We start from the raw sequence: 26,288 nt of genomic DNA, 5'->3' as shown, positions 1-26,288 counted from the left end.
AAAGTTTTTCTGAAAATTTTATTATCTGTGTCTTCCTAAATTTTGATCAAAGTCTCATACTGATAATATGTTGTAAAATAAATAAATAAGGAAGAAGAAATAAATATAAAATAGAGTAAATAGAAAACTCTAGTATTAATATTCATGTCAATATAACTGAGATTATTCATATATATATTTACTCTTTCATATGTTGATGAGCGTACATATATAGAGAGAAATATTTTATGCTAGTGTTGTGTGTGTAACTTTTACGGTGTTTTTCTCTTGTTGAGTGCCTCATGTTATGTTGCTCAATTTATACACGGAGAAACCTCTTCTTTTCGTTGCTTCATTAATATTTAGTCCAACTTTAAAAAATTTGCATCGTCCACCATTAAAAATTTAAACCACCCAAATGGTTTTGATTAGAGGAATAAGTCATGTATATTTAATTGATGGACATCCATAATGTAAAGGAGACTTTAGGAATATGCCTCATTAAAACCTTACTAAAAAAATTTAATAGAAAAAAAACTTTAGTGAAAGAAAAAGAGTACAATATCCTTTGTAATGAGAACTATCTCGTTAAAAACTTTGTCAAAAAAAATCCAATAGGGATAAAAACCTAACAAAAAAAAAGAGTACAACCTCTCCCTCTTGTCGACATTATTTAATATCTCGAAATTGACACATTCTAATATGATATACCAATTTTTCAAAGGAATATTTTGGAAGTGACTTTGTAAATAAATCTGTCAAATTATTGCTTGAGCGGATCTGTTGGATATCAATTGTTTCTTATTTTTAAAGGTCATGAGTGAAGAAGAATTTGGGAGAAATATGCTTTGTTCTATCACCTTTGATGTATCCACCCTTAAGTTGAGCAATGCATACTGTATTATCTTCAAACAAAACAGTTGGAGCTATTTTTTGATCAGTTAGTCCACATAATGATAGAATATATTGAATCAAATTCCTAAGTAAAAAATGCTCGCGACTTCCTTCATGTATCACTAGTATTTCTACATGATTCGAGGAAGTTGCTGCTATCATTTGTTTTGTGGACCTCCATGATATAGCTATATCGCCATATGTAAATACGTATCCTGTTTGAGATCTTCCTTTGTATGGATCAGACAAATACTCTGCATCTGCATAGCCAACTAATTTTGACTTGGATCATATGAATAATACAGTCCCATGTCAACTGTTCCATGAAGATATCGAAAAATTTGTTTGATTCTATTCTAATATCTTCTGGTTGGAGATGAACTATAGTTTACTAGTAAATTCACAATAAATGATATGTTAGGTGGTATATTATTAGTAAAATACAGTAATGCTCCAATGGCACTGAGATATGGTACTTCAAGATCAATGATATCTTCATTTTTTTTAGGACGGAATTGATCATTTTTAACATTCATAGACGTTACTATCATTGGAATACTTAATGGATGTGACTTATCCATATAAAATCTCTTCAAGATCTTTTCTGTGTAAATTGTTTGATGAATAAAGATCACATTACTTGTAAGTTCGATCTGCAGGCTGAGACAAAATTTAGTCTTCCCGAAATCTTTCATCTCAAGCTCTTCTTTTAGGTAGTGTTTGGTTAGTGAGTGTGTCTACATAAGACAAAGATACGGTAACAAACGTTTTCTATTTGGTTGTTGAGACACAAAATTTTGAAGGACATGCTAGTACATAAATGGACACGGATTACATGTACTCAATGTATCTCTAATAAGTTGAGACACAAAAATTGGTACTAAGATACTAATTTTTTGACAGTTTTATTCTTGTTCTATTTTCATAATTTTACTTTTGTCCTCCTCCCTTTTTCTCTTCCATCTCCATAACCCCTCTCCTCTCCTCCCCTCCATTTTTCTCCCCTTCCCAACTTCTATCCCTTCTCTCTCCATCACCAGCTAACCTCCTCTGCTACCGGAGACGCTGAAGTGTCTCTACCACTGCGTCACCTTCTAGCTCTGACGTTGGGTCTCCACATTCCATCTGATCTTCATCGTCATCTTCCTTTTTTTCTTCCTCTTCAACCTCTCTTTAATTTGCTTTGGCGCTTCCTCCTCGTCCAATCTCTATCTTATTCCAAATCTCCATATCTGCGTGGAGCCTTTGCCATTGATCCACTGTGCCTCCATCTTTATCTCTGTTCATCCTTATGTTTTCTCTTTTTTGGATTCTTTTCTAAAATAAAGTTTTATTTTTTCTTTGTTTTTTTATTATTAATATGTGATTTTTAAAACAAAATTATAGTCTGAATCTATTCTTTGAAATATCTCATCCTCCAATTAATTTTTTAATTTTTCAGTTGCAAAACTGCTATATTCCAGTTCGTTCATCGTAGTTTCAACAAGTTAAAATTGACACAAGAGATTCAGAATATGAATCATGCCAATTAATTACTTACTATTTAATTAGAAAGATATGCATTGAATTTGTTGTTGAAATTATTAAAATTTTTGTTATCTAGATCATTTTTTGTTATGAATGAAAATGGAAGAAAAGAATAAGTGTAATGATTGATGAAAAAATATGAATAGTAGTGAAGGTAGATGATGAAGGTATTATTGACTTTTTAAATTTTTGTGTGTTTTATGTATGTTCTTTGCTAAACATAAAACATGTATACATGTATTTTGTGTTTATGTCATGCTATACACTAAACAAACAGAGCCTTAAAGCTTTTATAATCGTTAGCATCTCTTCAGGGATCCCAGTGATATTTAAATCATCAATGTACACAGCAATTATAATGAATCCAGATGCAAATTTCTTTATAAAAATACATGGACATATATCATTATTTTGAATTCCTTTTTGGCCAGATACTCAATAAGACGATTATACCACATTCATCCATATTGCTTTAGACAATATAAAGATCTTTGCAATTTGACTGAGTATAACTCCTGCGAATATTTATTAGATAGTTTAGATATCTTTAATCCTTCAGAAATTTTTATATAGATATCACGATTTAATGATCCGTATAAATAAGCTGTCACCACATCCATTAGATGCATATGTAGTTTATGATAAGCAGATAAACTGATAAAATAACGCAATGTTATTGCATCTACTACAGAAAAATATGTCTTTTCATAATCTATACCGGGTCTTTGTGAACAACTTTGTGCTACAAGTCGAGCTTTATAGCGTATAACTTCATTTTTCTCATTTTATTTTCTCACAAATATCCATTTCTATCCAATAGATTATACATCTCCTGGTGTACAGACTACAGGTCTAAAAACTTCACATTTTGCAAGTGAGTCTAATTCAGCTTTCATAGTTTTTTTTTTTTCATTTTGGCCAATCATTTCTTTGTCGATATTCTTCGACTGCTCTTGACTCAAGATCCTTACTTTCATGTATGATGGGAAATACCACATTATATACAAATATTTTATTAATAATTTTTTTTATTTCGGTTCTATTTTGCTCCTATAAAGACATAATTTATCAAGATCTCATCATTTTCACAATTTTTAGGTACCTGAACGTATTCTGGCATCAAAATTATATCAGAATTTTGGACAATTTTTGGTACCCTTTCTATGTCTTTATCTTTTTCAACAGAAGTATCATTTGCCTCGGCAATATCAAATGTCTCTTTTCTTTTTCGAGGGTTTTTATTTTTGGAACTAATTGGTCTACCACGCTTTTGACGTGTATTTGTTTTAGTAGTCATTTGTCCAACTAGAACATCAATTCGAATTGGGGCATTTTCAGCTGGTATGTAGGATTTGGTTATCCTCTTTGTATCAGAAAATTCATTTGTTATTCTTTGCAAATGTATACTCTTTTGAACTTCTAGTTCACATTGTCCTAATCGTAGGCCTAGATGCATTAATGATGACGCATTCTAATTAAATTCTTTCTCAAGTGGCTTATTCTCTCCCCCCTCCCAAATGTTAAAAACATTGATTTATCAAATGGCAATCTACAAATCGAGTTTTAAACATATCTCCTGTTTGTATCTCAAGATATATTGCAATAGAAGGAGAATCATATCCCACCTAAATTCTCAATTTTCTTTGAGTCTTATTTTCTACGTTGTCCAGGTTCCTAATAGGGTCAAACCTGAAATATCTACTCTTGTTCTCTATTCTTAAAAAAGAGAGCTAATTTGAATGGACTCAGAAATATGAACAAGCCTTCCAAAACTTTAAAATATTCCTAAGCTAACCCCCAATCCTCACTCGATCTGTTCTAGGAGAGGAGCTCGTCCTCTACCTAGTAGTAGTAAGTCGTGCTATAGCCTTAGCCTTGGTCCGAGAAGATGAACACGGGCAACAACCCATCTACTTTTTAAGCAAAGTTTTATAGGGGGCAGAACTAAAATATCAAAAGATAGAAAAGTTTGCATATTCCCTTATCATCACTTCTAGAAGACTCCAACCTTACTTTCAGGCCTACACTATTAAGGTTCGAATTAATTAACCCATGAAGCATATTCTACAGAAGACGGACATTGCAGGAAGGAAGTTACAATTGGCTGTGAAACTGTCCGAGTTCGATTTGAAATATGAAACTCGGACAACAATCAAGTCCCAGTATCTGGCCGACTTTGTGGCCGAATACACTGAAGGTTAAGGAAATCTAACGACCTGGAACCTGTATGTAGATGGATCATCCAACAAAGCTAGAAGCAGAGCAGGAGTCATCCTAAAAGATGAGCAAGGAACTCAGATATAACTATCACTAAGGTTCGAGCTTCCTGCTTCTAATAATCAAGCAGAATATGAAGCCTTGCTTGCTGGCTTGAAATTGGCTAAAGAAGTTGGGGTAGAAAGGTTGATAGTGTCTAGTGACTCTCAAGTGATAACTTCCGAAGTTAACGGCACTTATCAAGCCAAAGATCCCAACATGAAGAAATAACTAGAAGAATTAGCACAGTTCTCAGAAATAGAGGTCTGACATATAGCTCGGAAATCCAACGCCCGAGCAGATGCCCTCTCCAAGTTAGTTAGCACCAAGCCAAGGGGGCAACAATAGAAGCATCATCTAGGAAACTCCCTACGCACCATCAGTATAAAAGGGAGATAACAACTCAGAAGTAATGACCACATCCAACCAAAGCTTAGGATGGATGACTCTCATAGTCGACTATCTTAAATTTGATATTGTTCCTAAAGATGAAAAGAAGACACAAAGACTCATAAGGGAAGCACAAAATTACACCCCCAGTCTACAATATTCTCTACAAAAGATGGATATCTACACCTCTATTGAAGTTCATTCCGACTTCTAACACCAAAGAGGTCTTAAAAGAAGTTCATAATGGCATATGTAGAAACCACTTAGGAGCACGATCACTATCCAAGAAAGTGATTCGAGCCGGCTTCTTTTGGCCGACTTTGCAAAGAGAAGCGGCCGTGTTTCTCAAAAAATATCCGCCTTGTCAAAAGCACGCCAACTTCCATGTGGCACCTCCAGAGGAGCTTATTAGCGTCACCTCGCCTTGGCCGTTTGCAAAATGGAGCCTTGACCTCCTCGGACCATTTCTACAAATTCCAGGACAAGTAAAATATCTCATAGTATGAATTGATTATTTTACTAAGTGGATTGAGGTGGAACCATTAGCGACCATCACAGCCCAACGAAGTCAGAAATTTATTTATAAAAACATTGTCACAAGGTTTGGAGTCTCACACTCCATCATCGTAGACAATGGAACTCAATTTACTGACTCAGCCTTTAGGAACTTGGTGGCTAGCCTTAAGATCAAGCACCAAATTAACATCGGTAGAACACCCTCAAACCAATGGACAAGATGAAGCAGTAAATAAAGCAATATTGGCCGGATTGAAACGCCGACTACAAGATGCAAAGGGAGCATGGGTAGACGAGCTTCCTCAAGTTTTGTGGGCATATCGGACAACTCTCCGTTCAACAACAGGGGAGTCACCTTTCCGACTTGCTTATGTCATAAAAGCCATGATTCGTATAGAGATCGCTGAAGAATCTCCAAGAGTTAGATTCTATGATGAAGTGAACAATGTCCAAGCACAAAAGGAAGAACTCGACCTCCTTCCAAAAGTCCGAGAACAAGCTTGGATCAAAGAAGAAGTATTGAAGCAATGTATGGCCTTAAGGTACAACCAAAAAGTAATCAAGAGAAGCTTTACCACAAATGACCTTATACTAATCCGAAGTGACATCAGAGTTCAGAAGTCGGGCGAGAGAAAGCTGGCAGCAAACTAGAAAGGGCCTTACAAGGTCACCGAGGTCTTAGAAAATGGTTACTATAAGGTGTCCGACTTAAAAGGGAACAAGCTCCCGAGGTCATGGAACGCAGGTAACTTAAAAAGGTATTACAGTTAGATAAGTGTACCTTGCTCCCTGATGTACTCTTTTTCCTGACTTCATGGTTTTCTCCCGAAAAGGAATTTCCTGAAGGGGGTTTTAACGAGGCATCACAACAAGAGTTAGGGATTTTGAGAAAATCTTTAGTAGCAAACTTATGCAAACATTTTCTCTCTTATCAATAATAAAGTATTTCTTCTATCAGATTTCCCATTCTCAAATGAATCATTTTAAGCTAAAAAGATTGCAAAAATCATTGACCGACCTATATGGTCGGCAAGATGAAACGACAATGTACAAATTAATGTAAGAAGTTATGTAAGCAGTTCATAAACCGACCTTTAAAATAAGTCAGACCAAAACAAAATGTAAAAGTAACTTGGCAAAAGCCTGATTACATAAAGTCGGAACTCATAAAGGGAAAGAACAAAAGTCTAGAAAAGACCAATCTACCTCGTCGATGTTTTTTCTAACTTAGCAAAAAACAGCATTGGAAGTTGTCAAAATAAAAATTCTTCAACTAAGATATGTTTCAAATGATGCAATCATTTATACCAAAAAATCACTACTAAAATAGTGGAGGAAGGTTTTTAAACAGAATCATAAAGTTGTTCAAACTACAACTAGGGCAAAATAGAAATTGTTTAGACCTAACTAGTACAAAGATTAAAGACCACTGGTCGGGCCATTCAAACTACAAAAGTCGAAAGAAGCTACAAAGGATTGAGTTATTCTCCTGTGACAGCATCCTCGACTTGATTGGAAGAGGTCGGGGAATATTCAGAGACCGGAACCATGGGAATTGGACGAATTGGAGAAGGAAGGGGCTTGCCACCAGATTGAGGATCAGGAATTTGCGAAGTCTGTTCGAGTTGTGGCCCCGAGGTCTTTGAATCGGGCACAGGGGTGTCCTCCTCATCATCATCCGGAGCAGGAACGATTTTTCTGTCCACCACTATATTGTCCAGGCTAATGAGGGAGAGGTCCGCCTCGGGAGTAACAACTCGAAACCGAGCCTTCAGTTTTGCAACCATCTCATCCATACCATCAGCCACAAACTTTGCATACTTGACTCGAGCTTTGGTAACCTCATCCACCAAATCAAGCTTTTCCCCAGAAACCCGAGTATAACTCTCTTTGGCCTTCTTCTTCAAACCCTCCAACATAGCCAGAGCAGCCTCCGCCTGTTTTACTTTAGCTTAGGCTTTACCAAGGTCGGAGAGTAGCGATTCCTTCTCTCCCTCCAACTCCTTCTTGGACTCTTTCAAAGAGGCCAATTCAGCCTGCGAGGCAGCCATGGAGCTCTGAGTGGCATTAAGGGGAGTCTTTTCAAACTCCCTAACCAAGGCTGCACAAATGCCAGCTGTCCGAACTCCAACTCGGGCCAAGAGCTGAAGGTGGCTTCTGATGGCTACATCATCCATGCTGATATAACTATGTGGAAGGATGTGCTTTTCACTCCAAGTAAGGTCGTCAAAACCCTGCTCATATATATACTCACTGATTCGGAGGTCTTGCATTTTTTGGGATTCGATTCGGAGGTAGAAAGTGGCAGACGAGCTACTGGTTTTGCCGAGCTGGGAGGAGGAGGAGTCGGCTGAGAGGTCGGGTCAGGAATAACCTTTAGAGAGGTTGACGTGCCCAAGTCCGACTTCGAGGGCGAGGATAGGTCGATGGTTTCACCAGCTTCTTCCAACTGTATGCTCCATGCAACAACGTTCTTCCTAGTAGCTTAGAGCGTTTTCATGGAAGCCGACTTGGAAGCCATCCTTTTTGCAACACCCAAATGAGGGCACATTAGTCATGAAAATAATTTTACAAGCAAAATCTATAAAAGGAAAAGAAAACTACCTAGCTCAGACCGAAGCTAGCTTGGGTTCCCTAAATACCTTTTTGTATTCAGATAAAGAGTTCGGCCCCAGAACTCCTGAAACACCCTGACCACACCCTCTTGTATCTCCTCTAAGTCATCTAAGTTATATTTGACTATCATAGAGTTTTCTTCCCAATACAAAGAAAAAATGGGCTCATCCTCATAATTCAGAAAAAAGGTCGAACACCTTCTACAGCTCAGACCTTAAAGAAATAATTTTTAAAGTCGTGGAAGGACTCATCAAAAATAGCGAAAACTTTCCTACGCTGGATAGCATAGAAAGAGAGCCAACCTTATTTTTTAGAGCTAAAATATTTGGTGAGCACGAAAAGGTAAAAGAAGACTTTAAGATAAGGTCAGACATCCAGTTTCTGACAAAGAAGTTGGTATATTTTTAAGAAGCCCCAAGAATTGGGATGCAATTGGATAGAGGCAACATTGCGGAATTTATGGACCTCGGATTCAAACTTAGAAAAAGGAAAGGTAACCCCTAACTTCATGAAAAAATAATCATAGATATATATGAAATGCCATTCTGACCTATCAAGTCAGGGGAAGCAGACCCTCTCCTTAGGGTTAGCAACAACAATTTCATAGTTTCTCTCATTCTCTAAACTTAAACATAACCTATGATGTCTAAAAAGGCTTCAACATATTCGTTAGTAATCACAGGGATAGGGATAAGAACAATTAAATCTACCCATTTCAAGTCGGACAGGATCTTATACGACAAACTACAGGTACAATACAATAAAACAAAAATCCATCACTAAAAATTAGACAAAACAAGGCAAGTAATGAAAATGTCGGGGCAATTTAAAACATCGCCACTAACATCTTGAACGTAAAACATAAGAAACACAAGCTTTCACATATTCAAAATAGGTCGGGTCAACCTCACGAAACTCTCCCGGAGCACAAACAATTATGCTATACCTCTCACATATAGAAATGAGGCCCTCTCCTATACGGAAACAACATCATTCGGGGCAATATAGAACCCCACGTTCAGAATCATAGCAACAGTAAAAGAGAGCGAAGCAAAACTCCAATCTTTTTCAACAACCCAAATCAAATTCCCAGAATGCTCCCAGAATGCGAAACCCCAAATTCAAAATTGCAAATCACAAGCAACATTTCAAAACTTCAAAACCAGCATTCATTCAAACACGGATACTACCAAAAACATAGAAATAAAACAGAAATCAAGAAAAGTTGGAGTAAGGGACCAACCTTAAAGGAGCGCAAAAGCAAAGAGCACTTTATACGGCAACACACGCTTAATCCTCTCCAACATAATGAAACAAGACCTTCTAAAACCTCAAGATAAAGAAATCTTGAAATGGAAACAGTTACACAAAAAAAGAATGGAGGAAGAAGAAGAGAAAGAGACGAACGTATGATGAAAATGAAAAAAGAAAGGGGAAAAATGAAATATTTATAAGACACTAGGGGCAAAAGTGACATTTTACACCCCTCATTAATGACGCGCACAGATCCCAAAGAAACCATGACGTAACGCACGCTGTGTCATTATGCGACTCAACATTTTCAAAATTTTTTAAAAAATACGTCGAGTACCCGACCTCTTGAAAGCGGTATACCCATAAAGAAACTAAGTCCACAAATCCTCAAACTTGACCTCATAAAAACTCGAACTCAAGTAGGGACACTGTTTATACCTTAACCCAAAGACATTAAGTCAGGTCCAAAAAGAATAAAAGCCCACCCAAAAAGGTGGCCTCCTTTACTTATCCGACCTCCTAGAGGTCGAGCATGACAAAGGAAGTTCTACCCTACTTATCTGAACAAGCAACTGATTCTTGAAATATCTTCTACAATCTCTCTTTTTTATCTAGAAGGGAGATCTCAACAAATTCTCAAGAATAAGGAAACAGTTATCCACAATCAAAGGTAGAACTATACTAAAAAGGTGGTTATTTCTCTACTATAAATACACTGACCCACTCAAATATATTCAAAATCCAATTTACTAAAAATTTGCTTAAAGTCCTAGCTAACTTAAGCATCCGAGTCTCTTGTAAATACCACCCCCATCTCCTCACGAGGAACTCGGACGACGATACCTCCACACCAACACAAGTCGGATGCTACCTCAAAAGGAGTTTGGACCTTACGTTTAGGTCCAAATCATCGTTTTAGGTAACCCCTATAACCAGTGGCGGAACTTGAAACAAAATTTTGGGGGGGCCAGATAGAAAATAATTGTCAAAATGTTTTTGATATGGACCCCATTTAAGATAAGCTCGTCTAATCTCATCTCTCTGGTTTGGGTGATACTGCCAAATTTAAAGCCGTTTTTCAAGATCTCGTTCCAAAAAGTTAAGGTTAAGTCATCAGATGTAACTTTTTGAACTTTTGAAGGTTATATCTCATCACTTTCTTTGTGATTCATTAAAGTAGAAGAACTATCTACAGGTGTTGATATTGTAAAAGTTATATGTTCTCATTTTTAAATATTAGCCTTCCTCTTAAAAAATGTATCAATTCTTTGATTTTTCATTATTATTTTATATGAAAATTTGAATATATATCCTATAAAATATGTAAAGAAGAAGTTAGAAGGACAAATATTAAAATTTATAATATTTATTGAATTTTTTTATCAATTTATACAAATACAATAATATTAATACTTATTGAATATTCTATTATTTTTTATCATATAAAAAATTAAATTAAATAAATAGTAAAATATAAAATAATATTAAATTAAATAAATAAAAAATATCTAATTTTTTATATCTGAACTTAAAGATAGAGAGATTGTTGTTTATTGAACTTATTAGATACTTTAAGTCATAGTAAAGTATTTAAGTCAATTGAACTATTTTTTATCTTTTGAAAAAGTATTACTAAGCTTTTTATAAAAAGTTTGGGGGCCATGGCCCCCCCTTGTCTGAACTAAGCTCCGCTGCTTATAACACTAGCCATAATTATTTTTTGTTATATTAGACCAACTTGATTAAACGTGATTAATAAAAAAATTTAGATGTATAACATTATTCTTAAATTATATAATTTAGTACAATTTAACGTATCAGTTTCATAACTCATCGAAATTTATGATTTATACTTAAAAATATTAAATATTTATTACTTTCATTAATCTTGTATTTATTATCTCAGAGATAGTAGTAGACTTTTTTTTGTGAGAAAAAAAAATCTCGTTTAATAAAAAGTTAATACGTATCTTATATGCATTCGAGATAAAAAAAAAAAATTGTAATTTATAAGTATATTTATCTCCACGGTAAATGAGAGAACTCATAAGTAATATAGAGTAACAAATACCTCCTAATAACGTATTTATGTAAAAGAAATCCATGCATACAAACTTTTTTTGGACTAGGCCCCGGCTAGAAAAACTGACCCGGCCCAATGAATTAGAAGCCACCCATACAGAGCCACGAACCATAAGCTCTCCTAGTCCTATGCTCCATGAACCATGACTCCCTTCAATCTGCATTCAAAGTCCCTGTGACCCAGCCCCGTCATCTTCTCCGACGCTTCACTCCTGGTCTAGCTCTGGTCTAGTGGTTTGTCTTCAACTAATGATGGCTCCGAACAAGACTTCCGAAGTGGTGGATACGCATGAAGCCACTTGGAGCTCTCAAACTGATGATTTGGAGTTGGAATCACTGGAATCTGAGTTGAAGCAAATGGCGCACAAGATTCTTGAACACCGATCAACCTTACCGGATCAGCTCAAATCTACTCTTCTCTCTATTCTTGACGCTCACAGACCTCTTTATCCACATCCCTCTCACCATGCTTCAACCCCCCCAGGTCACTTTCTAGGGTTTTCGTTTCTTCTTTTAGGATGAAAAAAAAAATGAAGGGAATTGAGATTGTTTAGAACTGAAAATTGTATTTATGTATGATTCTACTACCTAGGGTTTTTGTTTGCGACTTTTTTCCTTCTGGAATTACTGGATTTGATGTTGAGGCCTAAAAGTTGAGAACTTAGTTCAAATTTCAGGCTTTGTAGGTTACCCAAAGTATTATTTTGAATAATCTTCTGCATTTGTGTCAGCATTGCAAGCATATCAAATTTTACAATGATTTTGCTATAAAAGTTTGAGGGATGAGATATACTAAAAAATGTTAGCCTTCATTGGCTACCATGGCTACCATGGTCATGACTGAAACTTGTGTGAAAATCCAGTGCATTTGAATATTGTCATGTAGTAAGCCAAAGTGCAGTTTGAATGGTGTCATGTAGGTAGAAGTTAGAAATATTGTTTTTTCTATATCTAGAAAGATGGTTGATGATATCTAGGAAGTTAGTAATATAAGGATGCCTTACTTTCTTGTCCTAATGATCTGTAATCGTGGAGTGGTATTGATGTGAACTTTTGCAGTGGTTCTCTAAAATCTAAATGATTAAGATTATTATTTCTCATGTATTTCAGTTTAAGATCTCTAGTTTGGTGTGACAAGCCTGAATTTTGACTTGCTAGTGATTGTCTAAAGTGCTTATTCTATGCCTAAACTGAATTAATTATTCTGCTTACCCTTTCTTTTAATTAAATCTATTTAATCTTTAGTGATGGGAAATAAAATTTAACCTCGTCTTGATTGCACTACCAGAGTTGCCCTTGCTTTCTCAAGAAACACATTTGTCATCTTAGGGTCGTTATGTATACACTAATCAAATGGTTTGTAATAATTTGCAATTCTAAAGAGCATTTCCTTGAGTGCACTAATTGATCAAATGGATAAAGCCCTAGAAATTTTAATCTTACTAATGTTAGATCTGCAGTTTGCTTAGTTTCTTGAACTATGAGACAGGGAACACAACAAATAAGTGAAGAGGAATTACCTTGTTATACCAAGCCTAGCTGAATTTCATATTTTCAAAGAGAACATGTCCATTAAATAAAACATGTGGTAGTTAGATTGATAAAACAGCTTATTACTAAAGCTCAATTAATATTCATGAGGGTGGAAGCTTGCAAGGAAAAGATCATTGGAACTGGTAAATGCATAAAATGATTAACACAATCTTGAGGATAAATTGAAATGAAGCAAGACTTATTTTTGTAACAATTTCTGTTGGCCAAGCTTTGATTTGTATTCTATGGTTTTAATAGGACTTGTGTCAAAGACGACATTGTAATTTTTTTAGCAAATTATTGGCAAGGATTTTTTTTAATATATACTATTGTCACATAAAGTGTGTTTACTAACGGAGAAAGCAATGGGGGTTCTATGGAGCCAGGCACCCCACTTCTGTCCCTCTTCTCTGTTAAGGAAAATGCCCTTTATTACCTCTTTATTTCCGTTGTGAATCCTCATTTATTTGTTCTCTTGAGAAAGTCGAATATCTGGGTATATTAGTAGAAACATTTTAAAAAGAAAAAATCTAAGAAAAAATAATACAATACAATAAACATAATAAAATTTAATTTAAACATAATCTACTATGTAGGGTTTTTGTTTGGGACTTGTTTACTTCTGGAATTACTGGATTTGATGTTGAGGCCAAAAAGTTGAGAACATAGTTCAAATTTCAAGCTTTGTAGGTTATCCAAAGTATTATTGTGAATAATCTTTTGGATTTGTGTCAGCATTAGTAAGCATGTCCAATCTAAGTGCTAATATCAAATTTTACAATAATTTTGCTACAAAAGTTTGAGGGATGAGATATACCAAAAAACGTGAGCCTTCAGGCATCATTGGCTACCATGTTCTTGATTGAAACTTGTTGAATTCCAATGAGTTTTGAATATTGTCATGCAGTAGGCCAAAGTGCATTTTGAATGGTGTCATGTAGGATGAAGTTAGTGATATTGTGTTTTCTATATTGGTTGATGATATTTTGTAAAATCATATCATAAAGCATCTTTTGTATTATATGGATGGTTATTGCCATTTAAGTCTTTCCTCTTACCTTTATGTTCTGGAGCTAACTGCTTAAGATAGGTAGTAGTATTACTACTATGAGTCTGAGTTCTAGAATTGATTCTTTGCTGATGGCTGAGATTTATTCTATTCTGTGGTATATGACAAGTTGAGCTGAACTATATTGTACAGGTGCATTGGACCATAACATTTATCAGAGCGAAGGTTCACCTGCACCAGAAGATCCAGAGACAGCCAAGAAAGTAAAATTGCTGAATGAGAAAATCACACAGAATTGTTCCACCATGCCAGTCATCCTGAAACGGATGAAAGATTGCATTGCAAGAATTGAGAAGTTAGATTCATACAATGCTGCGGTTATACATCCAGCCTTCAAGGCGAAGAAGACTGGTTAAGCATACTGGGTATACATATTTATTTTCCTGAACATTTGAGATTGAGGTAATCCAGCACTAACACCTAACCATTTTGGTATTTTGCCCAATGAAGCTGCACACACGCATTCACATGTTCATATTTTGAGAGTATGAAGCAAAGCTTGGTTTAAGATGTTTGGCATTGTTTGGCCATTTGTGAATCTTTCAAGTTGCATCATCCCCTGCCTACAGGACAAAGGGATTGTTGGTGCAATATGGTGAAGAGAAAGATTGGATATTGTATAATCCTTATTCTGCCTTCTAGTGTTTGTTTGGTTAATGATTAATTGTATGTAAGCATCTTTTTTTTTTTCTTTATTGTATGATCATTTTTGTTTGTTTGGTTGATTGCTTGATCATTACTTGTATGTAAGCCATTTTATATGTTGAACGGCCCTCTAATTCAAGAGATTTGACCACACCTTTAACTCCCATGCTAGGGAGATTATTACAAAGTAATTACGATTTATTAGTTGCATTTTAATAATTGGTGGGTATTTGATCTTGTGTTACATTAAATGACTAAATGTTACAACCTCAATTCCCCTCTATCCAGATACAATGATTAGATTAAGGATGTAATGAAAAGTGATAGTAGATAAAAAGCAGGAACGTAGTGAATAATATAAAAAGGAAAGAATCTGTTAGTGACATTGGTGACACCCATTTGTGCTAACAAAGAAAAATGCTCATCGATTCCGTACAAGCTACAACTGTTTTATTGTAGAAGCTTCTGAACAAATTGTTGCACAAAAAAGGTTATAAAGAGGGTGCGGCAATTGGTTCTGTGGAGTTGCAGGTTCTGTTGAACACCCAAAGGTTAAGAGGAACCAAGCCTAAAATGATAACTTCAAACTGACCTTAATCATAGGCTTTCCTAGTTGAAAGACATATAAGATGTTTCTTTAAAGTCAATTTTTTTTTCCATGACATAAACTTCGTTGGTAGATAATCTATATACGATAGTAGTTGTTCATGAGTTGAGTAAATTTGATTTGGCAAGATAAATTTACGGTTTATACTATCAAATTCAATTTGGTTTCTTTTGCTTTAGTTGTCAAAAAGAGTTTAATTTTAGTATTAAGTTTTGATATTGAGAATAAACACAAAATAAGTTCATGAATTAATGAAAAATTATTTTTGAGAAAATTACTTTAAAGAATCTTTAGGCAAAGTCGATTTTAGCATTAAAAAAAATAATTTATATAAGATTTAAAGGGTATGACCAAATCTTTTGTACAGACTAATATATTGTTTTTTCATTTATTTTTTTCCTTTTAAATGTTTTCTTTTTAATTGACTATTATATTCAAACATTTACTTATACTGTTATACACCTTCATTTATAGCAAAAAGAATTGTTATTGCAAGCTATAAATTCATTTATGACCTTCCATATAATAAAATGTCAGCTGATTTATCTTTTTAGTGTTGTCATGTTAATCTTTTGAGATTTTTGCCTAGACATTGTTTCGGTTATGCATTTTGGTTATCCTTCAAAGTTCAAACACATCAACCAAAACAACAGTGCAGTTAATTTTAATGGATCTACAAAAAGAGAAAAAAAAAAAAGAAAATTGTAATTACAAAAGTTTTTTTTAAATAATTAATTTTCTTAATGGTTTTCTAGAATAACTTTTCCAAACATTTTGTTGTATAAAAAATGTTAAAATACTTAACATTTATAAGTGAGGGGAAAAAAACAACATTTGAATATTTTGATCACTAAACCTGTGTTGTGTTGTGTTGTGTTGTGTTTGAGGAATCAACTAATACGAATGGCTTCTGCTGCTGCTTCTTCATGTTCTTCCCTTTCAATGATGTTTCTAACTCATTCCTGTGGTGCTACTTCTTCCACCGCCCACCGCCTTCTCCCACCGGGATGCCTCCGCCGCCGCCTCCACTGCCACCCGTTACAGATGGGCCCCACCTATCTCCGATGCCTCACTTTTCACTCTTCCGCAGCCGAACCTCCTTCACCGCCCCATGTTGTTCTTCCCCATGGTACAAACAAAGCACTCAACTTTTCTGCTGCTTTTTGTCTCTTTGAAACCTCGGTTCAGTTTTTAGCTTAATGGGTCAAATGGGGTACCCTTCTTTTGTTATTTTGTAGCTATCTAGTGTATTTATGGCATTAAAGAAAAAAAAAAAAGCAGTTTTTTACATTCAACTTGAAATGGTGCTAGTGACTTTCTTTACATCCAATAAGGTTTAGGGTTTAGTTTTTTTTTTTATTTGGTGGGGGTGGGAGGATTCGAGTTGCTGTTTGGTTGAGATTGCCAGTATTTGTGTCTGCCTGTGTTGATTCAACATAGCCTGCTAGTGACTTTGTTGAATTAGATGCATAAATTTTGGTATTTAGCATGAATTTTACCTCGGCTACCTGCTGATCAGGTTCTAGATGATAATTTGTACAATGAAGAATTTGAAGTCTTATGTCTGACAATGAATCCTTTCTATTGCTATTGTATTAGGAAGGTTTCGCTAAGTTATGTTCATATGTTTTTTTTTTTAATATGATTATGTGTGCAGCTTCCCTGACTACTGAGGCTAATACTAAGGTGATTGATGGAAAAGCGGTAGCAAAGCAGATCAGAGATGAGATAACGGCTGAAGTCTCCAGGATGAAAGAAGCTATTGGTGTGATTCCAGGGTTAGCCGTAATCCTTGTTGGAGATAGAAAGGACTCGGCTACTTACGTGCGTAACAAGAAGAAAGCTTGTGAATCTGTTGGAATCAGTTCTTTGGAAGTACATTTGGAGGAGGATTCCACAGAAGAGGAAGTATTGAAGCATATTGCAGGCTACAATGATGATCCTTTAGTTCATGGCATTCTTGTTCAGTTACCTTTACCTTCTGTATGCTTCTACATCTCTAACTTAATTTTATATTATGAGAAATGTTTGATAAAAATCATACTAAATTTCCTATATTTTCTTGGAAATACATCAAGAATTTCATACACAAAAGTTCAATAACTCAGATGAGTTTGCTGCGCGCCATTGTATAAGTGTGACTTAATCACTTTCATTGGAAGCTTTATTAATTTTTCTTGGCCTTGTGACAGCATATGAATGAGCAAAATGTCCTGAATGCTGTTAGAATTGAGAAAGATGTAGATGGTTTTCATCCATTAAATATTGGTCGTCTTGCCATGCGTGGTAGAGAACCGCTATTTGTCCCCTGTACACCAAAGGGGTGCATAGAGCTACTTCACAGACACGGCATTTCTATTAAAGGAAAGAGGGCCGTTGTAATTGGTCGGAGCAATATCGTAGGAATGCCAGCTGCTCTCCTGCTGCAGGTAAACATCTCATTAGTCAAAACTTTAAAAATTATAAACAGTTCAAAACTTGTTTTATTTAAATATAATTGTGGATTTGTGGCTCCTTTCTTTTTTACATAAAAAATGTATATTTATACTTGTATATATATTTTTATTTAATTTTCCTAGAGAGAAGATGCTACTGTTACTGTCGTCCATTCAAGAACCAATAATCCTGAAGAGATCACAAAGCAGGCAGATATTATCATCTCGGCTGTTGGGCAACCAAACATGGTTAAGGGAAGCTGGATAAAACCTGGTGCAGTAATTATCGATGTTGGAATCAACCCAGTAGAGGTTCGTAGATTTAATATAAGTCCTTTATCTTGGTTGTGTTTTTATGAATAACAAAATAAAAAACAATTAAATGCTTAAATTTAAAATCAAGGTTTTTTAACCAATCCATGTGTATTTGGGTGTTTGAGACAGGATCCGAATAGCCCTCGAGGTTATAGACTGGTTGGAGATGTTTGTTATGAAGAAGCCGTAGAAGTTGCCTCGGCTGTTACTCCTGTTCCTGGAGGAGTTGGTCCAATGACCATAGCAATGCTTCTCCAGAATACACTCATCTCTGCAAAGAGGATGCATAATTTTGAATAAACAAGTGAAAGCATGTAATATCATTTATTCCATCAATTTTTTGTTTAGGAGATTTTGGATTTTGTCTTACCTTTATGGTTTAGTTGTACATTGAAAAAAAGAAAGGGGGGAAATGAAAGTGTTTCTTAGGATGGTAGCATAAAGGATCCCCTTCCATGTAGTTGCATAATGTGAAGAAAGGGAAGTCACACAGCAATCAATTCATTACTCTTTAAGAAACTTGGTTGAAATGTCAAATCTAATAGTATAGGATACAAGCAGGTGAAAAGAAAGCTCTTGTTTTCATTATGAGTCTTTAACTTCATGAATAAATTATAACTCAAATGAGAATAATTGATCAAGTTTCTTGATTTGGTCCTTCTGCATTTTGGTTATGCATGTGTAGCTTCCATATCAGTATTTAGATATTGAAATTTTGGACTAAAGAATGAGTACTGATGTTCAGCCAAAATATGGATTGGAAGTTACTCTAGTGGCAGCATCATTGCCATGTTATGAACTCATGAGTTAGCAGCATCACTCTCACAGATTAATTTAAGACAAAATTTAACTGAATGACATGCTTATAAAAATGCCAACAAAATTACAAAATGGGGGAACCAAAATTACAGTGATTATGTCTGCATCTTCTTATCATATGTAAACGTGTATTTTATACTTCCTCAATGGTGGTTCTCAATGGAAACATTGCTTCAGCAAATTCAATTTTTAAGGAAGAGAGCTGTGCACTGCTTCATGGTATCTTCAGGGCTTGTAACTGAAAGGAATGAATACAAATTATAAGCACTGCAGCAACAATTATTTGCCCTGGATGATTCGGTCTTAATTTAAAATGGAATTGTTTCAGCATGCCATTGTAACCAAAACTCAGTCATTTTTTTCACATATTATGATTTAAAGTTAGGAAGCAACTAACCTGTGTGACCAATAGTCCTTTCTGATTCATAGATTTCATGGTCATTTCCACCCTGCTCAAAGAAAATTACCAAATAAGGTTATTGTAGGAAATTAATCAATCTTCATCCTTTGGTAACACCATAAAGTAGGCATATAGCTTCAATTTTGGGACTGATATATTGTTGCAACATATAATTTCTAAAAGCATGATCATTTTGGTGAATATTTGAAACAAGTTTCAAAATGGAGAAAAAAGGTTCATGCAGTCTCCATAAAACAGACAATTATTTGCTTGTTACAGAAATTTTTTGCCCCAACTCACTTTAAGGATTTTTCATAAAAATGTGTCACATTGATAAATCATAGACAAAAAGGATCCAGTAGCGACTGGCGTCATAGAATTCAAAAATCTATAATGGTACAGAGTTACAGATATTTGTTTGATACTCTAAAGGACTAACCTTGTAAGTTTTGTCACCAAAGAAGTGAATTTCATTAAAATCTTCAAGGTATCTAAGGCAGTATGTTTTATCCCAACCTTGGGGGAAAACCTGAAGAGAAGATTCAAATTAAGACATGCTCACTTATAACTTGGCCATTAAGAAATTCCCCACATTGGCATGAAGATCATCACTTACATCAAAGCTTATCTGCCCTCCAATGGAAAATGTCAGATTAAAATGAGCAAACTTTTCACGAAGCACCTCAACCATTTTTGGACGAATGTTCTGAATCTGAGAACATGTGTTGCAAACTTTTAAAAGAAATATAGGACCTATCAAATTATAGAGACTGAAAATTCTAATGAATATTCACATGACCAAGATGTCTCACCTTGTCATACTTCTCAAATTCATCTCTTTCTTCTTGGCTACAGTTTCGCCCAATTGGCGACACATTCAGCATTCCACTACGGAACTCTATGAATGTTCCCCTGAAAAGATTATGTCAAAAACAGGATTTATAAGTTTTCTGCAATAAAAATGAACAGTATATGATTAACCTCTGAATATGGCTGACCTCTTAATAGGGATATCCAAGTCAGCAATGTAATGAAGTGTGAAATTAATAAATTCCTACAACAAAATTATCTCTAAATGCAGTTAGGAGGTAATCAGCATGGTTGCCTCAGTCTCAAACAATATGGCTTGAATGGAAATTCGGGCCTTACCTTGAGCTTTTCATCACCAAGGAATGATTTCAAGCTCTGTAAACAGGGAAATTATTATATCAAAATTTTACATTGCTACATTAACAGAAGGCCCCGTGCGCGCGCACCGGCGGGGTTTTACAAGCGACACCATGATGGTACTAGTTTTGTTCATTCGATAACAAAAGGATCATCACAACTTTTTCAAGTTACATCTGATCATTGTAATTTGATTCTATCAAGGATTGAGGTTTATGAGGTGTACCTGGGTTCCAATGAGGTTTCCTTCCTTATGAGCCACAAGACCATTCTCAGAAAATACATAATCATAGTCATTGGTAACTGCAACAAATAAGGGGTATATTCAAAAGATAGATCCTTTTGATTTCTTTCTAATAGCTTATCAAAGATGCATGATTTGACAAAAGTAGAGAAAAGTAAAAATTGAATTCTCAGCTTATATCAGCAAACATAATTCCCAACTTCAGCTTATATCAAAGAAGATAACAAAACAAACATGAAAAAGAAACCACATAATAGAATTAATTAACATTAAGCAATGAGAAGGAACACTACAATCAATTTTCTCCAAGTGGTTTCACATAACGAAATTATAGCATCAGAAATCAGAGAGATGCTTGTAGCTAACCTGTGCTGCCCAGTTGCTCAGATATCTTTACAAGGTCAGAACCACCCACAACTCCAACTGTTACAACCTGTACCAGGAAAAAGGAAAGGACTTTTAAAGCAGGTTCTATGAATGGTCAGGTATGGATTAAGAAAACAAATGCATGTAAACTTTTTTTCCCAAAAAAAAAATCCGGCTCATTTACCTTCCTTAGATCTTGCATGAATGCCAACATCTCTGGAGTCACCACCTTGAATTCGAGTAGGAAACAATAAATAAAGGTGATGCAAGACTAAACAATCATAATAAATCCAAATTTTCTAGTTTTCTTCAGCATTATGGTGTTATAGCATGCTATAATTAGTAGGCTTTGGATTCAGCAGCCTTCTCCAAAGTGAGGCTATTGGTAGCCTCTTCATACTTAATTATAAAATAACCCCAAGCATATTTTTTCATATTTAAAAAGTACTCACGCTTTGTTTTTTATTTCTTTTCAGACCTTCACTGTTCAAATAACAAGAAAAGAAAGTACTGCCACATCTCATTGCTGCCTTATCCTTTGTAATAATGCAACACCGTTAACAAATTTTGATCCACCTCCATCATGTCCAATATAAACGTTGACAATGGTGGTGATTGATGGATGATCTTGGTGAACGATCTGTGGAGTGTTGATTGAGCAACATGGGCTCACTTCTTCCTCTTCCTCTTGTTTCTCTTTTGTCATTATTATTCCTTCTCATTGCTCTTTAATTATTGAAATATATGATAAGTATTGGTGTCTTTATTCATATGAGTATGCTCTTGACTTTTTGAATAATCTAGGTTATTCAATCAACTCATTAATTTGTTAAAAGATTATCTAGTTTCATAAAGAGAGCCACAGTCAAATTCAACATTGATGACCCAATTCCACAGTCATTTCAATTAGTTTATGCAGCATTTGTGGCTGTTGGAAGTGAGAATGTTTTTCTTTTTCTTGGTTGAGAGTGGGCACAGTTGGAATATAGAACTTGCTTTTATGGACTTCTCATGGAGATAAAAATTATTCACACAATTCCAAGCCAAACAAATGAAACTACTGAAGAGTGTTCATGGAAGTTGCAATAGTGAAGGAAGAAATGAAGCTGCGTTGTATCTCAAGTTTGGGATAATGCATGTTAAAAAAGAAATAAAATAAAAATAAAGAAGGAATACTTTCAAATATTAAAAGATATGTATGGGGTATATTTTATAATTGAATTTGAAGAGGCTACCGAATCCAAACCCTAATTAGTAACCTTAAACTACTTGTAGACAATAAATCTGACTCTGAACACATCAAATTGCTCCATTAATATATTATTTTGTTATGTATACAATAGTAATGCCATTGGCTCAAGAAGAAAGAAGTACCTTCCTTGGGGCTGTAAGAGTCCCATCAACATCAAACAATGCAATCAAACCAGGTTTCCGGGCAGCCATTTATTCTTATTATTAGCACCAAACCCTGCAAAGTGTTGAACCTCTTCATCAAGGTTTAAGCAAATATATGGTCAAAACTGCAAATCAACAATTCTTGTTTTCCCCCTTCAAAGGCAACTGTTTGCTTCATCAAGCAATAAAGACACAAGAGAATATGAATATTATCCAAAACTTCATTATACCATTCAGCAGATACATAATTGAACTTGTTTGGTAAACGCTTCTTCATCAATAGTGCAAGATAATTTCTAACCGAAGCTGATAAAGTTCAGAATTTTAAACGAGATTCTAAAACACTCTAGGCCAATACACAATCTTAAAGTTTTGCAAATGCTTCTTCATCAAGTAAGGAATTTTGGAAGAAAAAGAGAAACAGCCAGCTCAGAAATTTAGAATTCCATAAAATTTTTAAAATAAATAATAAAAGAAAAGAAATTAAAAACGCTACCTTGCACGCAACGCAGCAGCAGGAGTGGAGGTCTGGAGGAGAACGCAGATCGCCGGAGAGAAGCTGGGAGCGTGTTACAATGGTGGAAGCAAAGGGGTTGATATAAAACGATTTGAGATCTGTGATTGAGAGGGAATTGGACACAGGAAACTGCTTTCAGTGGGGCCTACCTACCATCAACCAAGGCGCGCACAAAAACTGAAAAACATGTGCATAGTAGTATACTACCGTACAATCTAGTTATACATGATTGAAAACTGGATCTCCCAAAATATAGCACATATTTTGAGTATCTTTTTATTTGTATTTTTTATATTTTAAAATAAAATATTGTATTAAGTGAATTATTATTCTTCACATTATTTTATTGAGACTACGAGTTAGACGAATCGGATAGGTTCGGTTGAACCTGATCCTATCTGCTGCAGGTCAGGTTGCCAACTTATTCGGATTGAATGGAAGCGAGTTGGATACCTAAAATTTAGTAGATGCACAATTGGTGGAGTAATTCCAAAGCATGAGAGTGATGAGAAGTTACATTTGCACCTTAGCAAGCAATATAATCATTACTTAAAATCCTGGAAGGAAACTTCTTAGCATCCTTCGTTGCACTTTCTTGCTTCACACTACATGTCTCTTTAAATTTTGTCCTATTTCCATTACAACAATGAATAACTTTCAACTTTCCTTACTAGAAGCCACAAAGAAAAAGGGGTGAAATTTTTCTGAATTGCTAATCACTTTGAAAGAAATGGAAGTTGGCATCATGGAATATGCCGTTCCTCCATCAATGGTAAGAGGAAAGCAGTGTTACAACTTAAAATGCACTAACAAATCTTTAAAAGGGTCTGGACCCTAATTTCTATTGGATCTAAGAACTAGGAGTGTGAGAATATAATTTATTTGGTAAGTAAAGAAAAAATTATACACTTACAAAATCTCATGTTACATGCTGAAAGTAAGATTTCTCATTGAATAGGTTCTTCATTTAACATGGTTCCTTTCAACCATAACAAATTTTCCTTTAATGAACCTGGCTTATTATCAACGCTCTTGAATTATGTAAACAAGAACAAATGAACAACAACAAAGACTAATTGGCATCTTCTGATTAAAATGGCGAAACTTCACTTCGGACGAAGAAGAGACCGGACTGACCCCCATTAGATAGCAGAGCCAACCTTACAGCGCTCTCGGCACCTTCGTCAACACTAAGGTTACCAAGGTTGAAGTTTATATCCGTTTTGACAAAACCAGGACAAACAGAATTGATACAGAAAGATGGATACTTCTTTGCAAGAATTCTTGTGTATGCATTCAAAGCAGCTTTTGAAACTATGTATGCAGAAAAAGCAGGAGGCCATCCTTTGGTTTCAAATGAACCCTCTTTGAAATCACTTAGAAATTGATTCAAAACCTCATCAATTTTTTCTTCTGTTAAGCTTTCGTCATCACTTAGAATTCCTTTAGCCCATTCATTTGGTAGGTTCTGTATCAGCATAAGAAACCATATAGCAGCAAATACATTAGTAGTATTCAAGAGAAAATAAAAACTACATGATTTAGAGAAAATAAAACATGATATAATATCTGTATTAAAATATAAACAAATTATCAAAAACCTTCAACTGTCCCATGGAGGAGGAAACATTGACAATCTTTGGTGAGTCTGACAATTGTAGAAGGGGAATAAGTGCTTCACACATTCCTTTGACACCATAATAGTTAGTTCTAATTCCTGCTTCTGCAGATTCATAATCTTGACATACAATTTTACTCCAATCAATAGCATCAGCCCTTTCCTATATTCAAAGATTCAAGAATCAATGCTCTAGAATAATCTTTAGAACAAAAGCCAATGTTCTTTGTAAATTACCAAAGAAATGTTTATCTAATCATTACTCAAAATGAATGAAATAATCTGACATGGATTGGTATTGAAAAAACCATACCCCAGAAGCAAGTAAAGCTTTGAATGCATCGCCATCAACGACTGTCCCAGGGATTCCTGCATTATTCACCTAAACAGAATAACATTTCTCAGCAGTGAAGAAAAATGAAATTAGATTATGAAAAAAGAACATGCAAAGAGAAGCAAAGTAAAAATCCAAAGGCATTCCCCCCTTAACAAGAAGAATTTAAGACATTTCTCATGGTTTTGTACTTTTGTTATTGACGGAGAGACGAAAACCAATTAACCAATCAAAAATGCATCCATAAGTAAGAAATATTCACATTCTTATAAGACATGTTTCATTTCCTTTTTCAAGTGACATGAGACTTCACATAAGCAATCCATAGAAACATAATAAATTAGGAAATTAAAGCATAAAGTTCACAAATCAATATACAGTACCCAACTTAACATTACACCACAAAATAAAATGCTATATTTCAAGAACCTAAAGTTTTTAAGCATACCAAGATATCAAGTTTTCCAAATTGGGTTTTGATGAAATTTGCAAGGGATGCTATGCTGTTAGCATCAGTGACATCAAGCTGATGATAAACAACATGGCCAGATAGACCTAAATCTTTGAGATTCTGAAGAGCTTCAAGACCCCTTTTCTCATCTCTTGCTGTTAAGATCACTGTGATCCCATTAGAAGCCAATTGCTTACATATTCCAAATCCTATCCCTTTGTTTGCTCCTGTCACTACTGCATACCTATAACATGAAAACCAATTATCAAGAATTCGGGATTCGAACTTTTTACAACTAATAGTTTCTATTTTCTTCATCAGTGTTTTCTGTTTTCACGATTTTGTAAAGGAAAAAACAATTGAAAACTGGGAAAAAAATTATGAAACTAATCACGCTTCAGTTTTTGTTGCCAATTAAAATTTCTTACAGATGGAGAGAATCATAAGTACATGATGATAATTGAAGAAACTGGTGTTACCTCTTTGAACTTTCTTCTGCCATTGTATCTATCAATAGGTAAATTTTCAGACACACATTTAAGATAACGAGTTTACTAGATTTTCTTTGCTGTTACGTAGTGTTATATAACAAGTTTATCTAGGAACTTCCGATAGAAAATGTGTCTTGACGTTGACATAGTTGTTTACAATGTAACTGAATCCTTAATTATATTATATTAACTAAACGAAGTTAACGATAATTTCTTCCTACATAGATATCTGCGTTGAGCATGTTACTCTCAAACGAATTCGGTTGCTTCCTATTTCCTATCCCACATTTTGTGTTTTTCACTTTTTCTTTGCTATTGGTTGCTCCACTCACAAAGGTTATGTGGTCACAAATATAAATAAAGGAGGG

General features: G+C 34.9%; 5 protein-coding genes across 8 annotated transcripts; 3 read left to right on the top strand and 2 right to left on the bottom strand.

The window, feature by feature from the left end:
- LOC107637075 lies at positions 5,680-6,213 on the top strand. The gene has a single exon (XM_016340527.1). The coding sequence runs from the start codon at positions 5,680-5,682 to the stop codon at positions 6,211-6,213; it is 534 nt and encodes a 177-aa protein (XP_016196013.1).
- Positions 11,592-14,952, top strand: LOC107634971. Of its 2 annotated transcripts, XM_016338311.2 has the most exons (3): positions 11,592-11,998; positions 14,249-14,481; positions 14,567-14,952. In XM_016338311.2, the coding sequence occupies exons 1-2, from the start codon at positions 11,764-11,766 to the stop codon at positions 14,470-14,472; spliced, it is 459 nt and encodes a 152-aa protein (XP_016193797.1). In that variant the 5' UTR covers positions 11,592-11,763; the 3' UTR covers positions 14,473-14,481; positions 14,567-14,952. The 2 variants fall into 2 exon arrangements, with proteins under 2 accessions (XP_016193797.1, XP_016193796.1); XM_016338310.2 differs by having other exon boundaries at positions 11,593-11,998; positions 14,249-14,952.
- LOC107634969 (bifunctional protein FolD 4, chloroplastic) lies at positions 16,179-18,751 on the top strand. Its single transcript, XM_016338308.2, has 5 exons — positions 16,179-16,497; positions 17,026-17,351; positions 17,561-17,797; positions 17,948-18,115; positions 18,248-18,751. Exons 1-5 carry the CDS (start codon positions 16,272-16,274, stop codon positions 18,416-18,418), a joined length of 1,128 nt encoding a protein of 375 aa, XP_016193794.1. The 5' UTR covers positions 16,179-16,271; the 3' UTR covers positions 18,419-18,751.
- On the bottom strand, positions 18,790-23,291 carry LOC107634970 (phosphomannomutase). Of its 3 annotated transcripts, none has more exons than XM_016338309.2 (12): positions 23,006-23,291; positions 22,489-22,582; positions 21,299-21,343; positions 21,115-21,181; positions 20,731-20,807; positions 20,487-20,522; positions 20,336-20,391; positions 20,150-20,249; positions 19,954-20,049; positions 19,777-19,866; positions 19,335-19,386; positions 18,790-19,175 (listed from the first exon to the last, which is right to left on the bottom strand). In XM_016338309.2, exons 2-12 carry the CDS (start codon positions 22,555-22,557, stop codon positions 19,120-19,122), a joined length of 744 nt encoding a protein of 247 aa, XP_016193795.1. In that variant the 5' UTR covers positions 22,558-22,582; positions 23,006-23,291; the 3' UTR covers positions 18,790-19,119. The 3 variants fall into 3 exon arrangements, with proteins under 3 accessions (XP_016193795.1, XP_020977391.1, XP_020977392.1); XM_021121732.1 differs by having other exon boundaries at positions 22,489-22,674; positions 23,006-23,190; XM_021121733.1 differs by having other exon boundaries at positions 22,489-22,600; positions 23,006-23,190.
- On the bottom strand, positions 23,122-26,203 carry LOC107634965 ((+)-neomenthol dehydrogenase-like). Its single transcript, XM_016338303.2, has 5 exons — positions 25,909-26,203; positions 25,427-25,673; positions 24,958-25,026; positions 24,628-24,807; positions 23,122-24,494 (listed from the first exon to the last, which is right to left on the bottom strand). The coding sequence occupies exons 1-5, from the start codon at positions 25,929-25,931 to the stop codon at positions 24,117-24,119; spliced, it is 897 nt and encodes a 298-aa protein (XP_016193789.1). The 5' UTR covers positions 25,932-26,203; the 3' UTR covers positions 23,122-24,116.

Source organism: Arachis ipaensis, chromosome B04 (genome assembly GCF_000816755.2).
Source record: "Arachis ipaensis cultivar K30076 chromosome B04, Araip1.1, whole genome shotgun sequence".
In the NCBI taxonomy this organism is placed as follows: Eukaryota; Viridiplantae; Streptophyta; class Magnoliopsida; order Fabales; family Fabaceae; genus Arachis; species Arachis ipaensis.
Note: the sequence above shows the minus strand (reverse complement) of the source record. Positions and strands in the feature narration are given on the sequence as shown.